Source organism: Epargyreus clarus, unplaced genomic scaffold, assembly GCF_041222505.1.
Source record: "Epargyreus clarus isolate Ecla_fem2 unplaced genomic scaffold, WU_Ecla_fem_2.2 ptg000004l, whole genome shotgun sequence".
NCBI lineage: Eukaryota > Metazoa > Arthropoda > Insecta > Lepidoptera > Hesperiidae > Epargyreus > Epargyreus clarus.
This window is the reverse complement of record NW_027332212.1, coordinates 1,054,927-1,075,106: the sequence shown is the minus strand read 5'-3', so window position 1 is coordinate 1,075,106 and position 20,180 is coordinate 1,054,927. Positions and strand designations below refer to the sequence as shown.

At 35.4% G+C, this 20,180-nt stretch overlaps 4 protein-coding genes and 1 non-coding gene across 11 annotated transcripts in view; 4 read left to right on the top strand and 1 right to left on the bottom strand.

Annotated features, from left to right (window-relative positions):
• Window positions 1-1,996: 1,996 nt before the first annotated feature.
• LOC140757240 (uncharacterized) lies at window positions 1,997-5,615 on the top strand. 2 transcript variants are annotated; one of them, XM_073092791.1, is made up of 7 exons: window positions 1,997-2,218; window positions 2,704-2,889; window positions 3,431-3,526; window positions 3,681-3,886; window positions 4,301-4,450; window positions 4,842-5,081; window positions 5,403-5,615. In XM_073092791.1, exons 1-7 carry the CDS (start codon window positions 2,204-2,206, stop codon window positions 5,521-5,523), a joined length of 1,014 nt encoding a protein of 337 aa, XP_072948892.1. In that variant the 5' UTR covers window positions 1,997-2,203; the 3' UTR covers window positions 5,524-5,615. The 2 variants fall into 2 exon arrangements, with proteins under 2 accessions (XP_072948892.1, XP_072948893.1); XM_073092792.1 differs by having other exon boundaries at window positions 1,997-2,239; window positions 4,844-5,081.
• Window positions 5,616-6,370: 755 nt separating this feature from the next.
• On the top strand, window positions 6,371-8,493 carry LOC140757241 (uncharacterized). Of its 2 annotated transcripts, none has more exons than XM_073092793.1 (5): window positions 6,371-6,530; window positions 6,932-7,087; window positions 7,402-7,497; window positions 7,643-7,785; window positions 8,211-8,493. In XM_073092793.1, the coding sequence occupies exons 1-5, from the start codon at window positions 6,483-6,485 to the stop codon at window positions 8,401-8,403; spliced, it is 636 nt and encodes a 211-aa protein (XP_072948894.1). In that variant the 5' UTR covers window positions 6,371-6,482; the 3' UTR covers window positions 8,404-8,493. The 2 variants fall into 2 exon arrangements, with proteins under 2 accessions (XP_072948894.1, XP_072948895.1); XM_073092794.1 differs by having other exon boundaries at window positions 6,921-7,087.
• Window positions 8,494-9,511: 1,018 nt separating this feature from the next.
• Window positions 9,512-9,676, top strand: LOC140757696 (U1 spliceosomal RNA). Its single transcript, XR_012104006.1, has one exon. It is a non-coding gene; the product is annotated as a U1 spliceosomal RNA (small nuclear RNA).
• A 1,331-nt stretch (window positions 9,677-11,007) lies between these two features.
• On the bottom strand, window positions 11,008-17,489 carry Hlc (putative ATP-dependent RNA helicase DDX56). 3 transcript variants are annotated; one of them, XM_073092788.1, is made up of 11 exons: window positions 17,224-17,489; window positions 16,611-16,835; window positions 15,950-16,212; window positions 15,435-15,695; window positions 14,866-15,058; window positions 14,084-14,233; window positions 13,651-13,748; window positions 13,301-13,442; window positions 12,695-12,910; window positions 12,213-12,306; window positions 11,008-12,042 (listed from the first exon to the last, which is right to left on the bottom strand). In XM_073092788.1, the coding sequence occupies exons 1-10, from the start codon at window positions 17,281-17,283 to the stop codon at window positions 12,226-12,228; spliced, it is 1,689 nt and encodes a 562-aa protein (XP_072948889.1). In that variant the 5' UTR covers window positions 17,284-17,489; the 3' UTR covers window positions 11,008-12,042; window positions 12,213-12,225. The 3 variants fall into 3 exon arrangements, with proteins under 3 accessions (XP_072948889.1, XP_072948891.1, XP_072948888.1); XM_073092790.1 differs by lacking the exon at window positions 11,008-12,042 and having other exon boundaries at window positions 12,065-12,306; window positions 16,611-16,845; XM_073092787.1 differs by lacking the exon at window positions 11,008-12,042 and having other exon boundaries at window positions 12,065-12,306.
• Window positions 17,490-18,392: 903 nt separating this feature from the next.
• The window catches only part of Ubr3 (Ubr3 ubiquitin ligase), a 63,920-nt gene continuing 62,132 nt past the window's right edge, over window positions 18,393-20,180 (top strand). For all 3 annotated transcript variants that reach the window (XM_073092767.1, XM_073092768.1, XM_073092766.1), the window contains exon 1: window positions 18,393-18,935. In XM_073092767.1, the coding sequence (XP_072948868.1) occupies window positions 18,719-18,935 (217 nt within the window). In that variant the 5' untranslated portion in view covers window positions 18,393-18,718. The remainder of the gene's footprint in view (window positions 18,936-20,180) is intronic.

Below are 20,180 nucleotides of genomic sequence, written 5' to 3'. Positions count from 1 at the left end.
AAATGTATTCAAGAAGCAAATAATAAGAATATATCATGTTATTATATTATACGAATATATAACCATTATGTATTGATCGATATATTTATGAATGGAATCTTACCTATATCTTAGAACGTAAGAAATTAAATAAAGATATGCTTATGAAGTATTCATGCAATATAATGCGAACATTTCTGTGTTCTTGGGCAATGAATACAGAAATGTTAACATGTTTCGGTGTGAACTGAATGTTTAATTAGTAAATTGAATTCGTTATAGGAATCAATATGTATATATCTTTTCAAAATCTAGTCATGTGTGTAGAAAAAACGGTATAATACTCAAAAATATACGTGATTATAGTTATCGGCTTGAAAAAAATATAAAATTAACTCTATTCCATTAAACATCGAATATCTTTAAAATTTAATGAACTATGTATTTGTTGAATATTATTAACTGTATAATCACTTGAAATAGGAATCTTTGAAGATTACAGCATTAATAATAATTGCTTAAAATTACAACATCCATTTATTATATTGCGTAATTGTGTGTAGGAAGCTACTAATAATCTTTATGTAAACGAATATGAATGTTATAATCGTGTTTGATATATCTAATAATAATATTTTCCTATGTAGATATTCATTACGCCAAAACTCATAACATGACCGCTTAAGTGTTCAGTGTTATAAAATATATTGCACTTATGGATTGGAATACAAAATACAGTAAGAGATTATAAATATCGAGATGAACGCATAAAATAAAAAGGATTTTTTGCATGCAACTGCAACTCTATATTAACAGGTTTTGGCGTAAATTTTAAATATTTGATATAATAATTAGAGTAGCAGAATACTAAGTGTTTTTATAAAAAATGTATCGAAAATGTAGTTCATATACTCACCTTATTAATCGCTGTATTTTCGTCTATGTAATTTTGTAATTTATTTTTGTATGATTTTTGGTAAAGATATATTTTTGAATTTGTATGTAACTAACTTTTTGGTCTTACTGTAGGGAATGTAGTGGTTCTTGTGGTAGATGTGTGTTAAAAATAGAAATAAATTATCAAATGATTAGATGTGTCCTGCGCCAGCCATCGCAGGTCCGTCTGAACATTTGTGTTAAAAATGTTGTTTTACTTCAATATAATATGATACGAGTACCAAAATTTTGAACCCTTTGTGGTTCGACTCCGGCGGCACCACCGCCACACCTATTTCTACCTAATAACTGCAGTGTTAGGTGCTGATGTGTTCCGGTTTGAAGGGTGTGGTAAGGGAGAAAGACTTTTCCGAGGCATTCCAACTTAGTCCTCAGGGGTAGCGGCGCATCTGTGGCCGACCTCAGGTAGGAATATCTAATCCTATCTGGAGTTTATTACAAATGTCCATGGGCGGCAGTAGCCACTTACCATCAGGTGGACTGCATGCTCGTCTGCTACCCTTATATTATAAAAAAAAAAAAAAAACGGAAGGTAATAGTAATAGAGATATAAAAATCTGCCTGACTCTAGATTATAGGTCTGAGTTTAGGGACAATTATCTAATACAAGTATACAATAAAATATAACTTAAAAGTTGATAATGAAAAGTCACGTAAGGTTTTGTTAAGATTTTGGTATACTAACACAACACTGTTGGAATTTGAACTCAAATCAAACTTTAGGTGATTAGGGTCAGTATTGTTCTACGCCGCCACTCCCATTTCTAGCAGATGTACCCGGTTCTGGATACCGGCTGATTTACATATGAGGTAATTCTTAGTCCTCAGGATTGACAACTTATATGTGATCAGCTTTTGGTATAACTTGCTCTATATGGAGTTGGTGTCCAGCTTGATCATAGGTGATCCAACTTATACAAATCTCCTTTGCTACTCTAATTTTATTAAAAAAAACTATACTAACTCTGCTGTACACCCGACGTAAATATTTTTTATCTACATTATAGATTTCAATTTTATCATTGATTTAATTTTTCTCACATTCTATATATCTATGGGCTTTAGTATTTGTCAAAAATGTCCGATTAATATTTTAATATGCTTACTAGATTTTAAAGTTTTGTCAAAAGAAAACATCAAAATGAACAAAATTCTATTGACAATTCTTTAAAAAGCAGTTAATAAAACCGAAGACGAAATGATTTAATGAAATTTCAAGTGAAGATGTTAAGAGAAAGAGGCTATAGAGTTTGCCAGCGGCGTATGTATGGCGGGCAAATCCGTAAGCTTCAATACACATTGCGTAAGAAAAATATATGAATTCACTACTAATTTTGAAAACTTTCATAAATATAATAACGCATTTTTGCACAGGGGTTCCTTTTATATCTAAGAGAGACGATCACTAGTAGAGGAAATAATTTTTGAAGACTTCTCCCCCTAAGGCATTTAATAGAGAAGAAAGTTTGTAGATATTGAATATTGAATTATTTATCAATGAATTCAATATAACAGCCATTTAGGGTCCTCAAAGCATTAATCAAAACACTAAAACACAATTTTTGACCGTGTCTGTACTCTGTAGGCTCTAGATAACTTTAAAAACCTTAATCAACCGGACTTTTTTTGCAAAGATATAGCACTAGTCGATGTTAACGGAATATTATAGTTAATAGCTTTTCAAAATATTTTAGAACAAAAGCTATTAGCTACTCTAGGGTAAAAGCTTGCCAAGTACCTACACCACAACAAACTGGCACTTCGCAGAATCTGTCCGAATCTCAGCTGGAATCAGTCGCGAAATGGCTGAGCTGCAACGGGGAGGTGTGGGGGATGGGCCCCACGGCGGTGTTCGCGAGCGCCGCGGCGCTGTTCCTCTACAACGAGCTGCAGGCGACTTTGTTCGAGCCTGGCGACCACGTGCGGGTCACGGCCATGGAGAAGACATTGGTCGTTAGTGTCAAACTATTATTTATAGTCACTAGTGTTTTGAGATTATTAAAAAATACTAGTGTTGTGAGAGGAAAAGTCCTTTGAAGTTTTACTACACATATATATGTGTAGAAATGAAATGAAATATATATTTATTTTTTGTATAGGCCAACGGCCAACGGCGGCACTTAAAAATAGTCAGTTACAATATTTTTCTTAAACTACTAAAAGTAATAAAAGTACACCAGAATTTCCTGGTATATACCAGGAACACAAGCAGCGACGTAGCGTAAATTCAAGTCACCTGGAACAAAGGTTGTGAATATGCCACACTGTAAGAATAGGTTTTCAGAAAAAAAGGTCTTCCTTAAATAACATGATTAAGTACCTATGCAATAGCGAAAAGCCTTTATAGATGTGTTGTAAAAAGATGTGATATATTAAAATATTTTGTCTCAGTAATAAGTTGCAGAAAACTAGATCTTCTACGCATGAAATTTTAGACATCCTACAGACAGTGACCGAGTTGCTAATTTAACAAGGTACTTATTTGAATTTGCAGTCCACTATGATCCTCGGGATGTTGGCTTTAATGATCCACCTGTGGGTGTGCTGCATGCGGTTTTTCCAGTACTACCTGGACACCCTTATTAAGGACGTAAGTGTATTGAATACATATTAATGCCTCATCTATATTGAACTCTTGTCCCATGAAACGCAGTCTAAACAAACGCTACTTATTTAGACCTATCTCAAATTTTAAAAACATCCCACAACAGTTAGGTACATTAACTCTACTTATTGTGTTGTAGAGTCCAAGCATGCTTCTAGAGATGACCACTGCCGGCCTCCTGGGCGGTCAGTCAGAATTAGTCCCCCTAGGGCCGCTTACCCGGTTCCTCCGCCAGCAGCAGCCCCAGATCCACATCACCGTGTGCTGGTTCCTTTCGCTCTGCTACGCTGACTACGTCAGAAAGCATTACTGCCAACGCTTCAATATGCCGTACTTAGATCAGTGGTTAGTATGCCTGCTACGACTGATTTCGATTTATATATGCTCATTAGTAATTAGTGAAACAGATGATTTGACAAATATCTCATGTGCAATGAAAGGACTATAGATTGATGTTGGCCCGTCCAGCCACGTCCTCACAAGAATAATTATGCTTGACTCCATTTTATCTCAACTTCTCTTCAATTCTTATTAAGACTTTTATTAGTATGTATTAAGGATTTATTTGCACCGGATAGAAGGCGATATAAATATTTTATGATATTTGAAAGCCTTGCATGCGATATATAGATATACCAATTGCCCAATGAAGCCCAATAAACAACCTTCAAATAGAGGTATATTCGTGTCTGTATTATATATCTTTCTGAGTATGTTAAGTGAAGATAATAATAATATTGTGTCCGCCGGTGGCGCCAGGCAGGCCGAGCTGCACGAGCGCGCCTCTCGCGGTCTGCACCGCACCATAGACAAGGTGAACAGTTTCGTGGGCGCGGTGCACCAGCGCCTGAGAGGCTACAACCCCAACATACTCCCGATGCAGACCATGCAGACCAGTGATGCGCATACGTAACTGTTTTTATACATTCTGTTTTATCGTTACTGATAAAATTTATTATAACCTAAACTCGTTTACCTACTGTACACCTATACTCGTAACATATTCGTACTCGTACTCTTAAGTTGACAAAATGGTTGAACTGTTGTTTCTGCATTATTAACAAATAGTTCTAGATTTGCAAAGACATCGGCACACTAATAATACCTGTATCATGACTATAGATTGCCATGTGTATCGATTAATTGTTGAGAGGTACCTAAGCATAATCTAAATATTAGATAAAGTATTCCATTAACGTTGCATTTGGTCCTCAAAATATTTGAACTCAAAACGACCTTCTGTAGGAGTGTATAGATCAGTAGACATCTGACTGCCTTTAGATCTGTCGTTGTTAACTAGAGTGGTGGTGTGTCGCCGCGGCGTCCGTCGTCGGTGGAGGTCAGCCGAGCCACCAGCCGCGTGTCCTGGGCGCTGGGAGCCCGCCGCAGCGACGGCTGCGGACAGAGCGACTGCGGCGAGAGCGACTCCGCGCTGCACTGCGACCGCCCGCGGCCGCCAGCAGAGATGTGCGTGCGACTCGTCGGACAGTCCAGCGAGACCACCGCTGATGCTATTGAGAAACTCCGAGCATATGTTCAGGTTCTCCACTTATTCATGTTGGTCAGTTATGCAGATATGGACACCTGTGCAATTGATTATTGCACTGTAGTTTTATTTTTAAAACATTCGACTTTCGGGCACTTGAAATGTAGACCTTTTTAAAAATTAGGGAAAGTCTTACCCATCAATGGAAATTAAATTGTTGTCGCTATTGACAAATACAATACAGCATAATAATTCATGTTACTGGAATATTTATATCTTCCTCAGTGGTCCTTCGAGCCAGATCTAAAATCCGAGAGGCATGATATTCGAAACAACAAATTTAGGAAACACTTTAAATGATTTATCCCTTTTCAGCAAACGAGATGTTCGTGCGGAGGTACACAGGACACGGGCGTCAGTTGTTCTGGCGCTGCCACACCCGAAAGAAATACTTTATGATGAAGACTGTCCCTGGAAGAGCATGGTTGCTTTATGATTTCATGTTCAAATTAATTGTCATTGTCGATCTATACTGTGATTCGCTAAATATACTAAGTAAATTATATTATACTGATCTTATACACTTAACTTTGTATTTTTTCTGAAGGTTAGGTAATTTTAAAATACATAGGCACATAATTAGTGTAGGAAAGAGATGGTTTGATTGGAGATATAAGCAGAAAATGAATGACAATAGCATAGCATTTTCATAGACCTCGCTTGTTATATTTTAAGAGTGATCAAACCTTATCCCAACAGGTAAAGAGTAAGCAACCCTAAATAGTATGGTTTTATCACCAAAAGAAACACCCTTGAAATGAATACAACAATTTGAAAGTTCTTGGAGTCATCTGCTCTATGTATACCACCAGGTACACAAATGATCTTGGCCTTTCAGGTACCTATGTCTACCGAACAATGATGAAGTATATAGCACAGGATAGCTAGATAATCTCAGGTTGCTAAATTTACTTTCTGTATAATTTGCTCGAGGGCAGCCACAACATAATATGATAAAGATTCAACTATTAATCTAATTAGGTGTAGGTACTAGCTTGATAAACATTACTTGCAGTTTGATATAAACATTTTTTTCAGTCAGTCAAAAAGTAAATAAGTAAGTCGCTACGTAGTACCTACGTACAGAGAAATAAACAAGCCTTAGAAAGTTACACAGCAATTATTTATTTTATTTAACAGATAATGAATACATAATCAAATATTGACAAAACAACGCGTCGATCTTCATGAGTTGAAATAGTGTGACACCTAATGCAGAGTACCTTTTATCTGACAATTCATTGTCAATAAATCAAAATGATATAAATCAAAGATGTGAAATTGAGAGCCATGTAATATTTTTCACAAATAGTCATGAAGCTGTAAATTATCTCAAAATCTTAAAGTTATTGTACTTTAAGAGTTTAAACCAATGTTTCTTTACAAAATTTTGTAATGTGGCACCAATCCTTATGGAATTATTTCAGAAATGAGGGTTATCACGTAAGTTCCCACTATTATCTATGCCACGCTGTAGATGGAGCCAAAAAAATCGAATCTCACATATCTCTCCCTAAATTAGGGAAAGCCTAGACTCTAGGCCACAGAGCATACTACACCACGAAGGTACGGGTCAACCAATGGTCAACCCATATTTACATAACAAGGTATCGCACAAGGTTTAACTGCTATAGCATAACAACAACCAGTACCGACAATTTATCATACCCTCTAAAGCAAGTAAACAACCAAAGGTACAAGCTCTTATAAGAAAGACGACCACGCCCTGCTTGTTACTTGAATTTGTCGTACATTCATGATCTTCACAAATCGCGAAGGATCACGTGCTGCTATTTTAAGGACGAAGTATACATAATCACGGTTAATTATCAGCTGCATTCTAGCTGATGGAGTGGGCGCGGTGCGGTGACAGCAGCCTGTCCATGGTGCCGACGGCGGTGTGGGCGGTGGGCTCTGCGGCGCTCGCGCACCGGATGCTCACGGCTCTCTTCAGGAGGTTCATCTTCAGGCGAGTGCCGCTTTGGGAACTCATATTACAGGTATTTTTGAAAATTACAAGCATACGTAAAAAAAATAACATGACCAAGTGATAACGTATTTTCATACTATTATCATTTACTATTTATCATGTGGCGTCGACCTTCAATATTGTCATTCCCATTCCTACCATGGATGTCGTAGGCAACTAAGAGTAACTTACGAGAAAAATTTTTTTGCAAAGTTATTCTTCTATTGTGGCCAGGAACATCTACAGTAATTAGGCCTCCTTGTTTCTAGGCGAGGCGTGTCTTCTATAGCGTGCGCTCTTAATAATTTTATGACTATAATCCTAATACAATAAATATTTTTCCAGCACTTACTGTTTCTATGGATGGTAATATACAGCATTCACTTCTGGGTCGTGCTTGTGAGTATTGTGAAGGTATTCGTCGAGTATTGTTATGAAATTGTAAGTATACATCTACTTTTTAATTATATTTATAGCTATGATATATGTCAAGCCATAACTTTTAAGCAACATAACTTCTAATATTAGAAAAGGTATCCGATAGGTCATGATAATTGTCCTAAACCAAAGTTATTCTGTTGAACAGGACGAAAACTCAGTAACAACAAATGAGGACATCCAGAGCCAGAAGATAATGCAGCAGTGGATCATATGGATGTTCGGCGCGATCCCCCTGAGCGTCTACATCCAGACCCGGCCGAGGCCCATCGCACCGCCACTTATGATATGGTAAATTCATATCTTTTATATATATATAAATGGCTGCCTTTATGTCTTTAACCGACCACAAGTACATAGAATCAGTTTGGCACATAAAAAATAAAAAAATAATTTATTAACAAATAAGCCTTAGTAGGGTGTAAACATCATTGTTGCAACGTAGTGAGTATTCTTTGAGACTCAATTGTGGAGAACGAGTCTCCCCAGCCCTAGCATAAAGACACTTAAAATTATAAAGACGAAACCACCAAGCGAAACCATGTACATATTACGAATTTATAGGAATTTAATTAACAACAAACACCTTCTCAATTCCTAATGAATGAAACGATTTGACGTTGTTTTTTTATTTTACAACAAACGAAGCAAAGTATCATTTGCAATTTCATACAATAAAAATAAAATATTCTTACGTACCTACTTATTAAATCCAGGATAACCACAAGCCCTTGGCAACGCCGGGAAATGGGCCCGTACGGTTATTACCTAAACCGCCCGTTCCCGGAGCTGGAATCCGCGTCGGAGACCGTCCGGAACCAAGCCCTGACGCTGAGGAGGGCCTTCAGCGACTCCAAGACTATGATAAAAGAACCTCGCAAAAAGAGAAGAAACTCCAAATCCGTTTAGAAATCTTACTGATTAAAAGATCTGAACTCTACATTTTCTTTTATTACTTATTTATCTATATTTACTATTAAAATATCATCTTCACTTTAAGATCACTTAAGTTTTTGATCCTCTTACCCTATATCGCAAAAGTCTAAGGCATTTCGTTATATCTAAGTAACCTAAATGGCATTTGTCTTTTTGTTTACTAACACAAAATTATGATATATATAACACCCACTCTACCTTTAAAAAAAAAAATGCAAAGATGTTTTCGAGAATTATTATTTATTTTCATTATAATAATAATAAACAAATATAATAATTAAGTAATGACAAAACATAGACAAAGATACATCTCAATACATAACTTGATAAGTGAAAATATATACATTAAAATAAGAATCAAAGGTTTCACAATGTTCATTTTAATAGTAAGAAAGTATAATCAACATAAGTTACAAAGAATACAAAGATTTAATTCTTAAAACCAACCAAGTCTACATTATGATTGCAGAACAGTCAGAAAGTATGAAACATCAAAATGGCGTAAGATCAGCTATTGGTTTTTCAAACAGAAAACAATAGTGTTACAGTTGAGGTAACACAATAGCCACTTTAGAGTTCCTGAAAATCAATATATTAACATAATATTACTACTAAAATATAAATTAAAATAATCTTTCAAATACACTATTGAGGTTAAGTTACAATCATGTAATATACCTATTATAATTATATTTGTTATGTAGAGTCACATACGAGTAATATATGACTTTCTCTTAAAATAAAAAACAAAATGTACTTTTTACAAGGTGCAACTTTAAAAAGTATATATTTTTATTAAAATGATAACAGTAATAAAAACGATAAAAGTAATCTTACATTTAGAACCTAAAATATTTTCTAAAACGCTGTTACTTATTATTTATGTCAAAAAACATCATTTGAAAAAAAAATAACTTTACATCTTCACCCCAACAACGGGTCACCCTACCCCTATTTCTATCTGGCAATTATTTTAATATGATTCTAATTCCGCCAATAGATGTCACTGTGCCTAAAATTAGAACACGCTGATGAGATTTTTTAAACGTGGTATATAAGGTCTAGCCGAATCGGTGACGTCATACTAACCTTACGTAGGGTAGACCGTGATCAAGGAGGCGGTTACCCCAGACTGGCACCAACCATTGCACTTAGGTTGGGTTACCGCGAGTCTGTGACTATCCTAAACTGGGATACGTCTTGCGTGTAATTTTTGGTAGTTGGACTAGCGTACTGCGCGGTCCTTTGTTAAACATGATAACGATAAAATTAAAAAGTAATGGTAATGTTAGGCAATTGAATGAATATGCGGAAACCTGTAACTAAAAAAAATATCGGTAGTAATTGGAGGACTTTCCACGTCATAAGCCAACGCAAAAACAAGTTTACACATTTCACGGTCATGGATTATTTACATGAAATTATCACAATGCAACATAGAAAAGTAGACGTGCAAATAACAAACGTTATTTATACTGTTAATTTGTTTCAGCTGTTAACAAATATACAGAAGGATTTTATAGCATGAACTAATGGTGAGCATAAGATAATTTAAATAGAATAACCTAATAAAGCAATTGATAAGCCTGCGTCATTAGCCATGCTGCAGTAAAAATTAATTAGCGTATTTTTTTAGTTTATTTGCCAATAATAAGATAAAGTATCTTATAAACAATCATCATCATCAACAACCCATACCTGTCCCACTGCTGGGCACGGGTCTCCTCTCATAGTGAAAAGGATTAGGCCATAGTCCACCGCGCTGGCCAAGTGCGTATTGGTAAACTTCACATTTTGGTATTTAACAGTAGAGGTTATTTTACAGTAGCTAGGAAACTCTAGTTCTATTTAGATGCAGTTATGGAATGACATGCCTTATTCTAATCTATTGCATTATAAATCTTTAAGTCGAAGAGTTATTGTTTATATCGGAATATAGTTGGCCAGTGGGCCAACTAGCAAAAGTTATGCGGTGTCAAATTAAATTATGACTCGTTTTCATTAAGTTAGCAAGGCGTTTTTGAAGTTCTAGTAGGGCACCTTGGTACCAACAGTTGGGAATACCAATCATGCGCAATAATTACCACTTAGTATTTGTGAAATAACAAGCGCCTCCGACATTTCTTATGTAACTTAACCAATTCAATGCGGCGGCCTCTTGGACAAACTTTAACGCCTGGCGGCGAACAAATGTTTCGTGGCACCAAACGCCAGGGACTTTGATGGCACCGCTAAGGTACCATCCGCCATGAATTGTAACTTATCGTTTTTTTGCTTTTTCCACGTGCTGTAAGTTTAGTAGCCACCCAAAAGCGAAAGTGAATGGTTTAACTTTTCGATTAGTGTTTACAAAACTGACTATCTACGTGTAATAACGGAAATGGAAGGTAAGTGTCTTATTTCTATCAGGTGTTGTAAACATTTTTGTAAGTTTTTGATGAATTGATTGTTTGTGTTACTATAGAATTTAATATGAACATTCGAGACGTGCAAAGCGCTATGATAGTTCTTTTCTGGTGTTTTGTTTAGAATAAAAATTCAAATTATTAATGGATAGGTTTCTAATAGAATATCGAAATTGATTGCGCTATTTATTCAGACAAAGATAAACACCAAAGTACGAATATTTTAATCCAGTTTCTATTGGCTTACTATTAACGAAAAGTAGGTACTATTATAGTAATACAATTACAGTAATTTGCAAAATAATATAATATATTTTTTTGAAAGGTTTACAATCCCTGAAGTATGTGAAATCACGTGATCTGCTAAAACTGACATTCTAGGAAGGATCTACGTGATAAATAAAGACACTTGTTTTCAGAACAACTTTGATAAACGTTAATTTATCCGAGTTTTATAGCCTCAAATTTTGGCACCTCTCGGGTGCCACCCGCCATACACAAAAGAAATTCATGGCACAACTGAGGTGCCATCCGCACGGAATCGTTAATATGAAATTAATATAAAATCTCCAAATACGTATCATTGGGCCACTGAAGGCAATTCACAATACTTCTTGTTCCAGTGCATCGTGCATCATACATAAATCGGTAGAAAAATAATGCTGTAACCGCTCAGCTGTAACCTTCCACCAACCATCTTCCAACAATAATCAACCACGACTTAATAATCTCTACATTAAGGCATTTGCCACTGGGCATCATAATGTTGCTACTTTGTCAAAATTACCCGGTGAGGTGACAGAGGGAAGGCCTCTGCCAAGTTCAACTAAATTTCTTGAATTGACCATATGCATTAACTCTTCAGCTTCTCTTTTTAAATTATTGTCATACTTACCATTATTAAATAAATGTTATAAACGAGAATAGTATGAGCAGTTCATGCTATGAGAGAAAAAAAAATGAAAATATTTCAACTTCATTCCTCAATCATTAGTAGAAAATAATTACCCCATAATTTAGCAAAAAATGATCAAACCAAAAAATCAACTTAAACCCCAATTAAAAAAGAACGAAAAATCAACCGTCGTAAGAATGATATATTTCATGATAAACAAAACATTTCAGAGTTGCCACCACCGGCCAACTCGGTACTAACCGGGTTAACTAACCACATATACCGCAATACCACGACACGTACCATCGCGCACTGTATGAAAGAAAAAAACACACCATAAGACACATTTTATTTGAACACTTTACAACAATGAATCGGGTAAAAAAATACATTGAAGTATAAAAAGTTATTAATTTTTAATAGTATGTTAAGTATGTTTTCACTGAGTCTTCTCAATAATGTATAAATCTTCGGATACTAACAGGGGAGTTGCTGCTACGTGTCTGCCGTGGTTGTGCTCTGTTTGCCGTCAAGTTTCTTTAGCTCGAAGCTCCGAAGTGGGTCTCTTTGACGTGCCTGGAATGTATTAATTATTTCTATTAATTATTATTTACTAAAAGTTTCAGTGCAACTTCAGTACTGTCAGTTGAAACGTAACTGTGTTTTGTATGCTTAGTTGAACGGTAAGGTATCAAACGGTATCAACTAAGCGTACAAAATACAGTTACGCAGCTCAGTTTTATCGTAAATCATCGTTTCTTGTCGATATCACGGCATAGCAGTCGTTATACCTTTTCCTTATCAAATTCCTTATGGCGGGTTTGTACATGGAATATACGATAACCACTAACTCAACTAATCTGAACTAAAGCAGCAAAATATGTCCTCCAAGGCTCTCTCAATAATGGAGAGGAATCCAGTTAGAGTTCAGAAATAAAAATGCAATAATAAACATTATATTCACCTGGTATTTATGTCTTTTAGCACTTCCATAGTTGCCTGCCTTCCGTTTCTTAGGAACAGTGGGTGTTTCTACTTCTGGCTCTGGCTCCTCGCTCCTCAGAGCTGCTGGCAGCAAGTACTCTGGGACATGGGCTAGTTGTGGCTGTACCCTCACTGTGTGCAGTGCCTTATCGCGCCTTAACGCTGCCAGGTCTGTTGGGTTCTCCTCGAAATAACCCTGGAGATGATTTATGAGGTTTAGTGGCATTGTTTCTAGTATAGTGAAAGACTTGAATAGCTTTTAAAGAGTCAGAGAGAAGATTAGTCGTTCATCAAAGTGATATGTTTACATGGTGTCATCATGTGAAATGTTTTTTGTAATGCACAATATATCTATATTATTTATTCTAAGGGTTTATTGTGATGATAAATGTTAAAGTTTAACCTCATTTATAATGGCCATCATAGAAATATCACTACTTTTCAAAACTCAATTTGTGGGCTTTATTATCTCAAAATCAGAACTGTGCAATCTATAGCAACCGTAGTTATAATACTCCCAGTTTTTATTTTACACTTACATCAGCAACACAATCTTCCCATAACATGTAATATAACCGCAGCTTACCTGCAGCTTCTTACAATTGAGCAGCTCGTGCTTGATCTCCTTGAGGCGCGCCTCGCGCACCGCCACGCGCGTGACGGCGCGCCACGCGTCGCGCGAGCGGTAGCGGAACCCCTCCACCTCCTCCAGCGCGAACGAGTACTTCCTGAAGACAACGCAGCTTATAACTACTCACATCTACTAAATTTGTCGAGAAATGACTCAATGACCGCCACTCAAAGACATAGTCCGACAAATAATAGCATACGCATTGTGCGTATTCAATTGTATAATAATTTCATTATTTATTGTACATTTTTTTATTGTAAAGTATGTAGCACTAATTGTGAAAATATCAAGTGAAATATACTCACTGTAAAACTTTCTGTCCATTGAAACCTTTTGACAAGTGGTCCTCAACAGCTTCCATTAATGGTTTCTCCTTCATCGCCACAAACGACAGTACAGACCCCTGCGAAATATTCATGTGTTTTCATGAACAGTCTTGTAATAAAGCTACCTAAATGTTAACCTAATATGATTCCTATGTTCTTATCAAGTATTACAATAATAATCCTTCATTTTTAAGGCCAAAACATTGGAAAATATATAACTATTATAAACTCAAGTAGTACATTAAAATACAATTGAACCTGTGCAAAATGAGTGATAGTTATATTATTATTATGATCAATGTAAGCAAGCGCATGTGATATTGATATACAATGTGACATTGCTATACAATGTTTCAAACGCATCAAAATGTTTTTCGTATAACAAGTTCAAAAACTTGCATCTATGCCTTACTTGATTATTTCCTCGCGCGGTTCGACCTGCCCTGTGCACGTAGGAGTTGACATCGAGGGGAAAGTCGAAGTTGATGACGTTGGACACGTGCTGGAAGTCGATGCCGCGGGACACGCCCGACTCCTTGTCGCGTTTGCGTTTGGATTTTTGCTGTCAAACAAGTTAGACGAATGTTGTTAAGCAGAAATACTTACAAAAACACCACTGATTTCAAGCAGCTGATTTCTTTTGAAGGTGGTAGAACCATTTGTGGTTCGACTCCGGCGGCACCACCGCCACACCTATTTCTACCTAATAACAGCAGTGTTAGGCGCTGCTGTGTTCCGGTTTGAAGGGTGTGGTAAGGGAGACAGACTTTTCCGAGGCGTTCCAGCTTAGTCCTCAAGAGTAGCGGCGCATCTGTGGCCGACCTCAGGTAAGAATATCTTAACTTATCTGGGGTTGATTACAGATGTCCATGGGCGGCAGTAGCCACTTACCATCAGGTGGACTGCATGCTCGTCTGCTACTCTTACATTATAAAAAAAAAAAGCAAACCTGCTAAGGTTACTAAGAACTCCTGATCTTTTATTTGCAATTATTAAGAAATTGATGGGACAGTCATAGTAATAAAGCCAACTATGATTGTAAGTAAGTATGTTACAATAACACGACATTAACCATAAACAAATTTTAGAAAACAATATGAAAAGATGTAAACCTAAATCAGTCCCTAAGCTGTTGATGTGTTGTGTCAATTTTGCAATTAATTCTATAATTTGCCATTCACTGGTAACACTTACCCTCTTCTTTCCTAACTCTTCACCCTGTAGGAGTCCACCATCAGGTTTCTCCAAAGCCTTCTCATCAGATGCCACAATAATCTGATACCTTCCCCGATTGAACTGATCCACTGACAGACATCTAACTGCTGCAGGTAACTCTGAGTTGAGAACACAGGAGCCAATTTTGAACTGCTCTAAATATAATTTTAGTCTGAAAAAGTAAGAAATTTATGAAAAGTATGAAAATTTTGAGATTATTGAATCCTAATTGTGACAATAATTATTTTCAGAAATATGGTATGACATACAAGAAAACATAGATATCTGTGACAGAGTTTACATACATGAAATAGCAAACATTATACAATTGTATCTTCTTTAAAAAAATTGACTGAAATTAAATTTTTAACGAATATAATAAAATAATGATGTAATTCTATTGCAAAAGGAATGGAAGACGAATTTATCAAGAAAGAATTTATGAGAGTAATGAAAAGTCATATGAAACAAAACATAAAACTGGTATCAACAAATGTAAGCAATACATATAACAAGATAAGCATGTAAGTAATACATTTAACACTTACTTATAGCACCTGTCAACCGTCCTCACAAATATGATACTCTTCCCTCTAATTAAGTTAAGCTTCAACAGAGCATACAATATAGCTGCTTTGTCATCCTCCTCCGCATATAAGTGGTAATGTTGCAGCTGTGAAGACGGTGCCAGCTCTGGTTCCTCTAGCTTCAACGTGACTGGATTTCGCAGAACTATTTTCTTGAGGCTGAGTACATCATCTGAGAGGGTAGCTGACGCAAGCACGGCTTGATATATTTTTGGTAGGTGGCTGTAGGAGAAATTGGGATAATCATTAATATTTTCTGTAAAGACTTATTATGAAACAGTTCTTCCTTATATTATATTGTTTTTATTACATTACATTAAGAAACTAACAAATATAGTAAAACATAATTGGTTGTCTTTTTAATATAAAAGTATTGATAAAAATATTTTCAGAGGTCTGGAGAACTGATTTGAGAAGGATATTTATTAACTTAAACTTGCATTATGCATAGCATCTAAAGAAAATCAAATGCTTACTTTAACAGTTCCTTAATTTCATCTTCATATCCAAAGGAAAATACTAAATCTGCCTCATCAACCACTAGCATAGCTAGATCATCTTTCAACCTCATGCTATTTGCCTTCAGGTGTACCAGAGCCCTAGATGGTGTTGCCACTACAATGTCTGGCTTGTCTGATAGTAGTGATTTCTGAATTTGAGTGTCGCCACTTGAAGAAATGTCTATACATCGAACTTCTCTTGCACATTTAAGGGTTAACTGTCCTATTACTGATGTAATCTGAAAAAAAATTAAGACTTAACTACTTAATCTGCATTTATATAAATCTTATGTATGAAATATAACTATGGAATAAATTGAAATCCTTATCCTAACATCTTTTTTTATAAATCTTTCAGGTATGCAGGTATCCTCACAATATTTTTCTTCGCCATTTAGCAACTGATAATTAATTTGTAATATGCACATAACTTTGTAAAATCAGAGGTGTGTGCCTGTGATTTGAACCTCGGACCCCTCAATCAAGAGGCTGATTTGCTTAACCACTAGGCTATTACTGCTTATATACACTATTAAAAGAATCATTTGCGCAGTGATAGGTTGGAGACAAACTCTAGAAGGTCCTACCACATTTGAAGATATTTATAATAATTAATTAAAATCCATTTTTCAATTACCTGCCCACACAGCTCTTTACTAGGTGACAATATAAGGGCTCTGATACATTGCTGTGTGCTTGTGTTCTTCAAGTTTAAAATCTTCTGTATAACTGGAACAACAAATGCTGCAGTCTTTCCTGACCCAGTCCTGGCTCTCATCAGGACATCCTTGCCTTCCAAAAGGAGTGGTATTGCCGTTTCTTGTATCAATGTGGGATGTGACCAGGATAACTGGGATATTGCCTGGAATTAGCTAATTCGATTTTAAAATCATATTGCAGGGCGATGTTGAAATAATTATGAACTTATAACTGTCAACAACAAAGTCTTAAAAAATCAATATATTTAAACCTTTTTACATAGCCTTTTAAGAGTTAAAATTTTAAAAACCAACAATGGCTAAAACTCTGGTTTGTTTATGTAAATAATTATCTACATTACACTAATTACTCACAATTCTGCGGTAGTGAAAACCCTGCGTCAGATCAATGATCAAATCACGTGTGATTTATAAAAATAATGTTAAGAAACAAAACAAGTTAAAGTAATTTTAGACCCTAAATTGATGGATTCCATTAATCATTATAGTTCATACGCTGAATCTAGATATAATCTTAGGGCAAATAGTTACCTTTAGAATTCGATCATCCAACTCCATTTCGTGAAACATAACCTTTTTGTCTTCCTCCATAGTGGCGATTGTTGACTGTTATTTTTTAAGTATTATATTACTTTTTATTATAATTAGAATTTTACTAAAGCACCCGTTGTCAGAAATTAATCAATACTCATTTTATATATGACACTAAAAGCATTTAATTGTTGAATTAAATTCTAGAGCACAAAACAAATAAACGCCCTACCTAACAGTGCTCAACACACGTGCTAATGTCAAATGGTAATCAGTGTTGGCAACCTGGGAGATGGCGTTGATCGTACCAGGGGCGTAAAATTATCGTATTTGCCGAAAAATTATCGTACATTTCATAAGAACGCGGGCGCGAGTAGAGATGTGCCGAGTCAGGTCGACTCGAGGTGGCGTTGTTTTTTTTTTTTTTTTTTTGCTCTTCCGTGCTATTGTTGTTTGTTTATTGTTGACTCGAATACCAAAAATGGCCGACTCGGCACATCCTTAGGCGCGATGCACGCGTTCCGTTTACCGTAATAAAAATATATTTTTTATTAATAAATCGCCCTTTTTTCCAAAAAATTTACAATTAAAGGCATATATAATACGTTTATGAATTCATTAAAACAGTTTCCCAAAAAGTTTCAAGTAGCCAATTATCGTACATTTGCGTACGATAATGACTCGCAATCGTACATCGTACGGTGGTATGAAATTATCGTACATGTACGATAATTATCGTACGGTTGCCAACACTGATGGTAATTGGTAATTGCCAATTGCCATTGTTGTTTCCACAGAGTATATTCCTTTTTATTTTACTGTTTCATATATATATTTGCGTATATAGCGAAGTAAAGAATATCTTAAATGTTTAAAAAATAAGTATTATTTAAACGTTCACAGATTTTAAAATATTGTATCATTTACTCTGAGATTATGTCTCTATTGATATCATATTATTCATATTATAGTATTAATGTTTTAACATTTATAATATTATGATACTTAAGAGCAAAATTAATAATAATGTGGAGTGGATAATATAAAACGAAATACGAACCCAAAAATAAAAATGATGTTATATTAAAATGTTTCAGATTTTATTATTATTCGGTAAAAATATTCATATATATTTTTTTATGCGGCAATTCGTACCATGTTGGATTCATTAAATATTTTTAATGGCAACCCAGACAAATGGCCGAGTGTTCTCTGCATTGCTCTATTATTATTTTCAACTGCGAAATAAACTAAAGTTACTCATCAAAGCTTTCGGTGTTTCGAAATTATAATTTTCGTTCATTTCGCGCTCGTTTATTTTTCCACAATGGTGCGTTCCTGACGCCCTCGCGATGTTCCACCGCGGATGCGTTACGGACCGTAGTTCATTGGCTTATGTAAAACTGGAAATGGTGTTTCTTCCGTGAGTGATCGAAATATTTGAAATATAGTGGTTAATGTGTTTCGTGTGAATGTGGGTGTTTAGCCAGTGAAAATGTCTAATTCGACGGCACAAGTGTTGATGAAGAAGGGCAAGAGGGGGGCGGCTGCGTACATCCATGCAGACTGCGCCAACGGGTCGCCGCAGCACTTGGGGCCCCTGCTGGACGTGCTGCTGAACCCGAGCAAAGCAATAGACGAGTGGGAGACCATCGACTGGTGCAGGTGGCTGCTGGCCGGCGGGAGGACCCCCGACGAGTTCGCCGCCGTCGGTAAGTTGATATAACTGTACTCTGAACTACCTCTATTCTTTCTAGGTTATGGCCTGTCAATGTACTGTAGACGCTTTTTGTGGGACAATTAAAAGTAAATGATTTATTTCTTAGTATAAACCAACCTATATTGTCATATTTAAGTGTACTCTACATACTTTTGTTTCAAGTTCCTATGCTTCTACAGGTGTTGACACAAGCAAACAATGCCTTTCAAATACAATGACTAAACATTGTTTACTTGATGTCTTTTGATTTTGTTGTACATCATGTGTCTTATCAAGTTTACATTATACATTAATATCATGACAATGAGCATAATGAAACTGGATGAAATTAAAAAAAAAACTAAATTTATATGCTTAATATAAAATATAAAGGAATTGCATTGGTACAAAAACAATCTTAAAAAGCAAATAAAATTATCCATTGTCAAGGGAGCCAGGTTTTTATCTCAGATAAAATGTTATGTAATTTTTATCAACTTGTTATCTTTGTTTATTTCATCTAAGCCTATCATAATAAGGTCAGTTTACAATGTTATATCAATACAAATATCTAAAGGAGTCCAGAAATTTATTTATAATAATAATAGTCATGCTTCTTATACTCATATCTGCACACCAGAATTTTTTTTGGGGGGCCATGGATACCAAAAGAAATAAACATGCACTCAGATCCTGAACAGAAATCTAAATCCATCACTAGTATATTTTTTCTGACCGGGGATCACACTTAGGACCCACTGTTTATCAGATCGGTAAGGTTACCACTTTGCTTTGCAGGTTGTCTACATAAAATAAAAGATATTACACCTATTTTTGTATATTTATGTGTCTATTTTTGTTGGGAGATTTTTGGACATTTAAAATTGTCTATTCCTTCCACTGCATCAGTACCTTTACCTCATTGCATAAATGTGTATTGAAATCTACTAGATAATGGTCATCTCTGTTTAATTTTTTTTTAATATACAATTTAATAAGAATTGAGAGCTTACAATACAATTACGATTGATAGCTTTCAGAGTTACCTCCAAAGGTAAATATAGTAAAAAAATGTATACTCAATCATTCATTTTTTAAAGTTAAGTATTCATTTAAAGTTAAGTATTAAGTTAAATATTCATTTTTTAAAGTTATGTATACTTCATAAGGGAACAGTTGATTCTTTCTTTTGATTTTTTTATAATGGCAGATAACTTTTATGCACAAATTTACTATTGATTATTTGTAATTGTAGTTT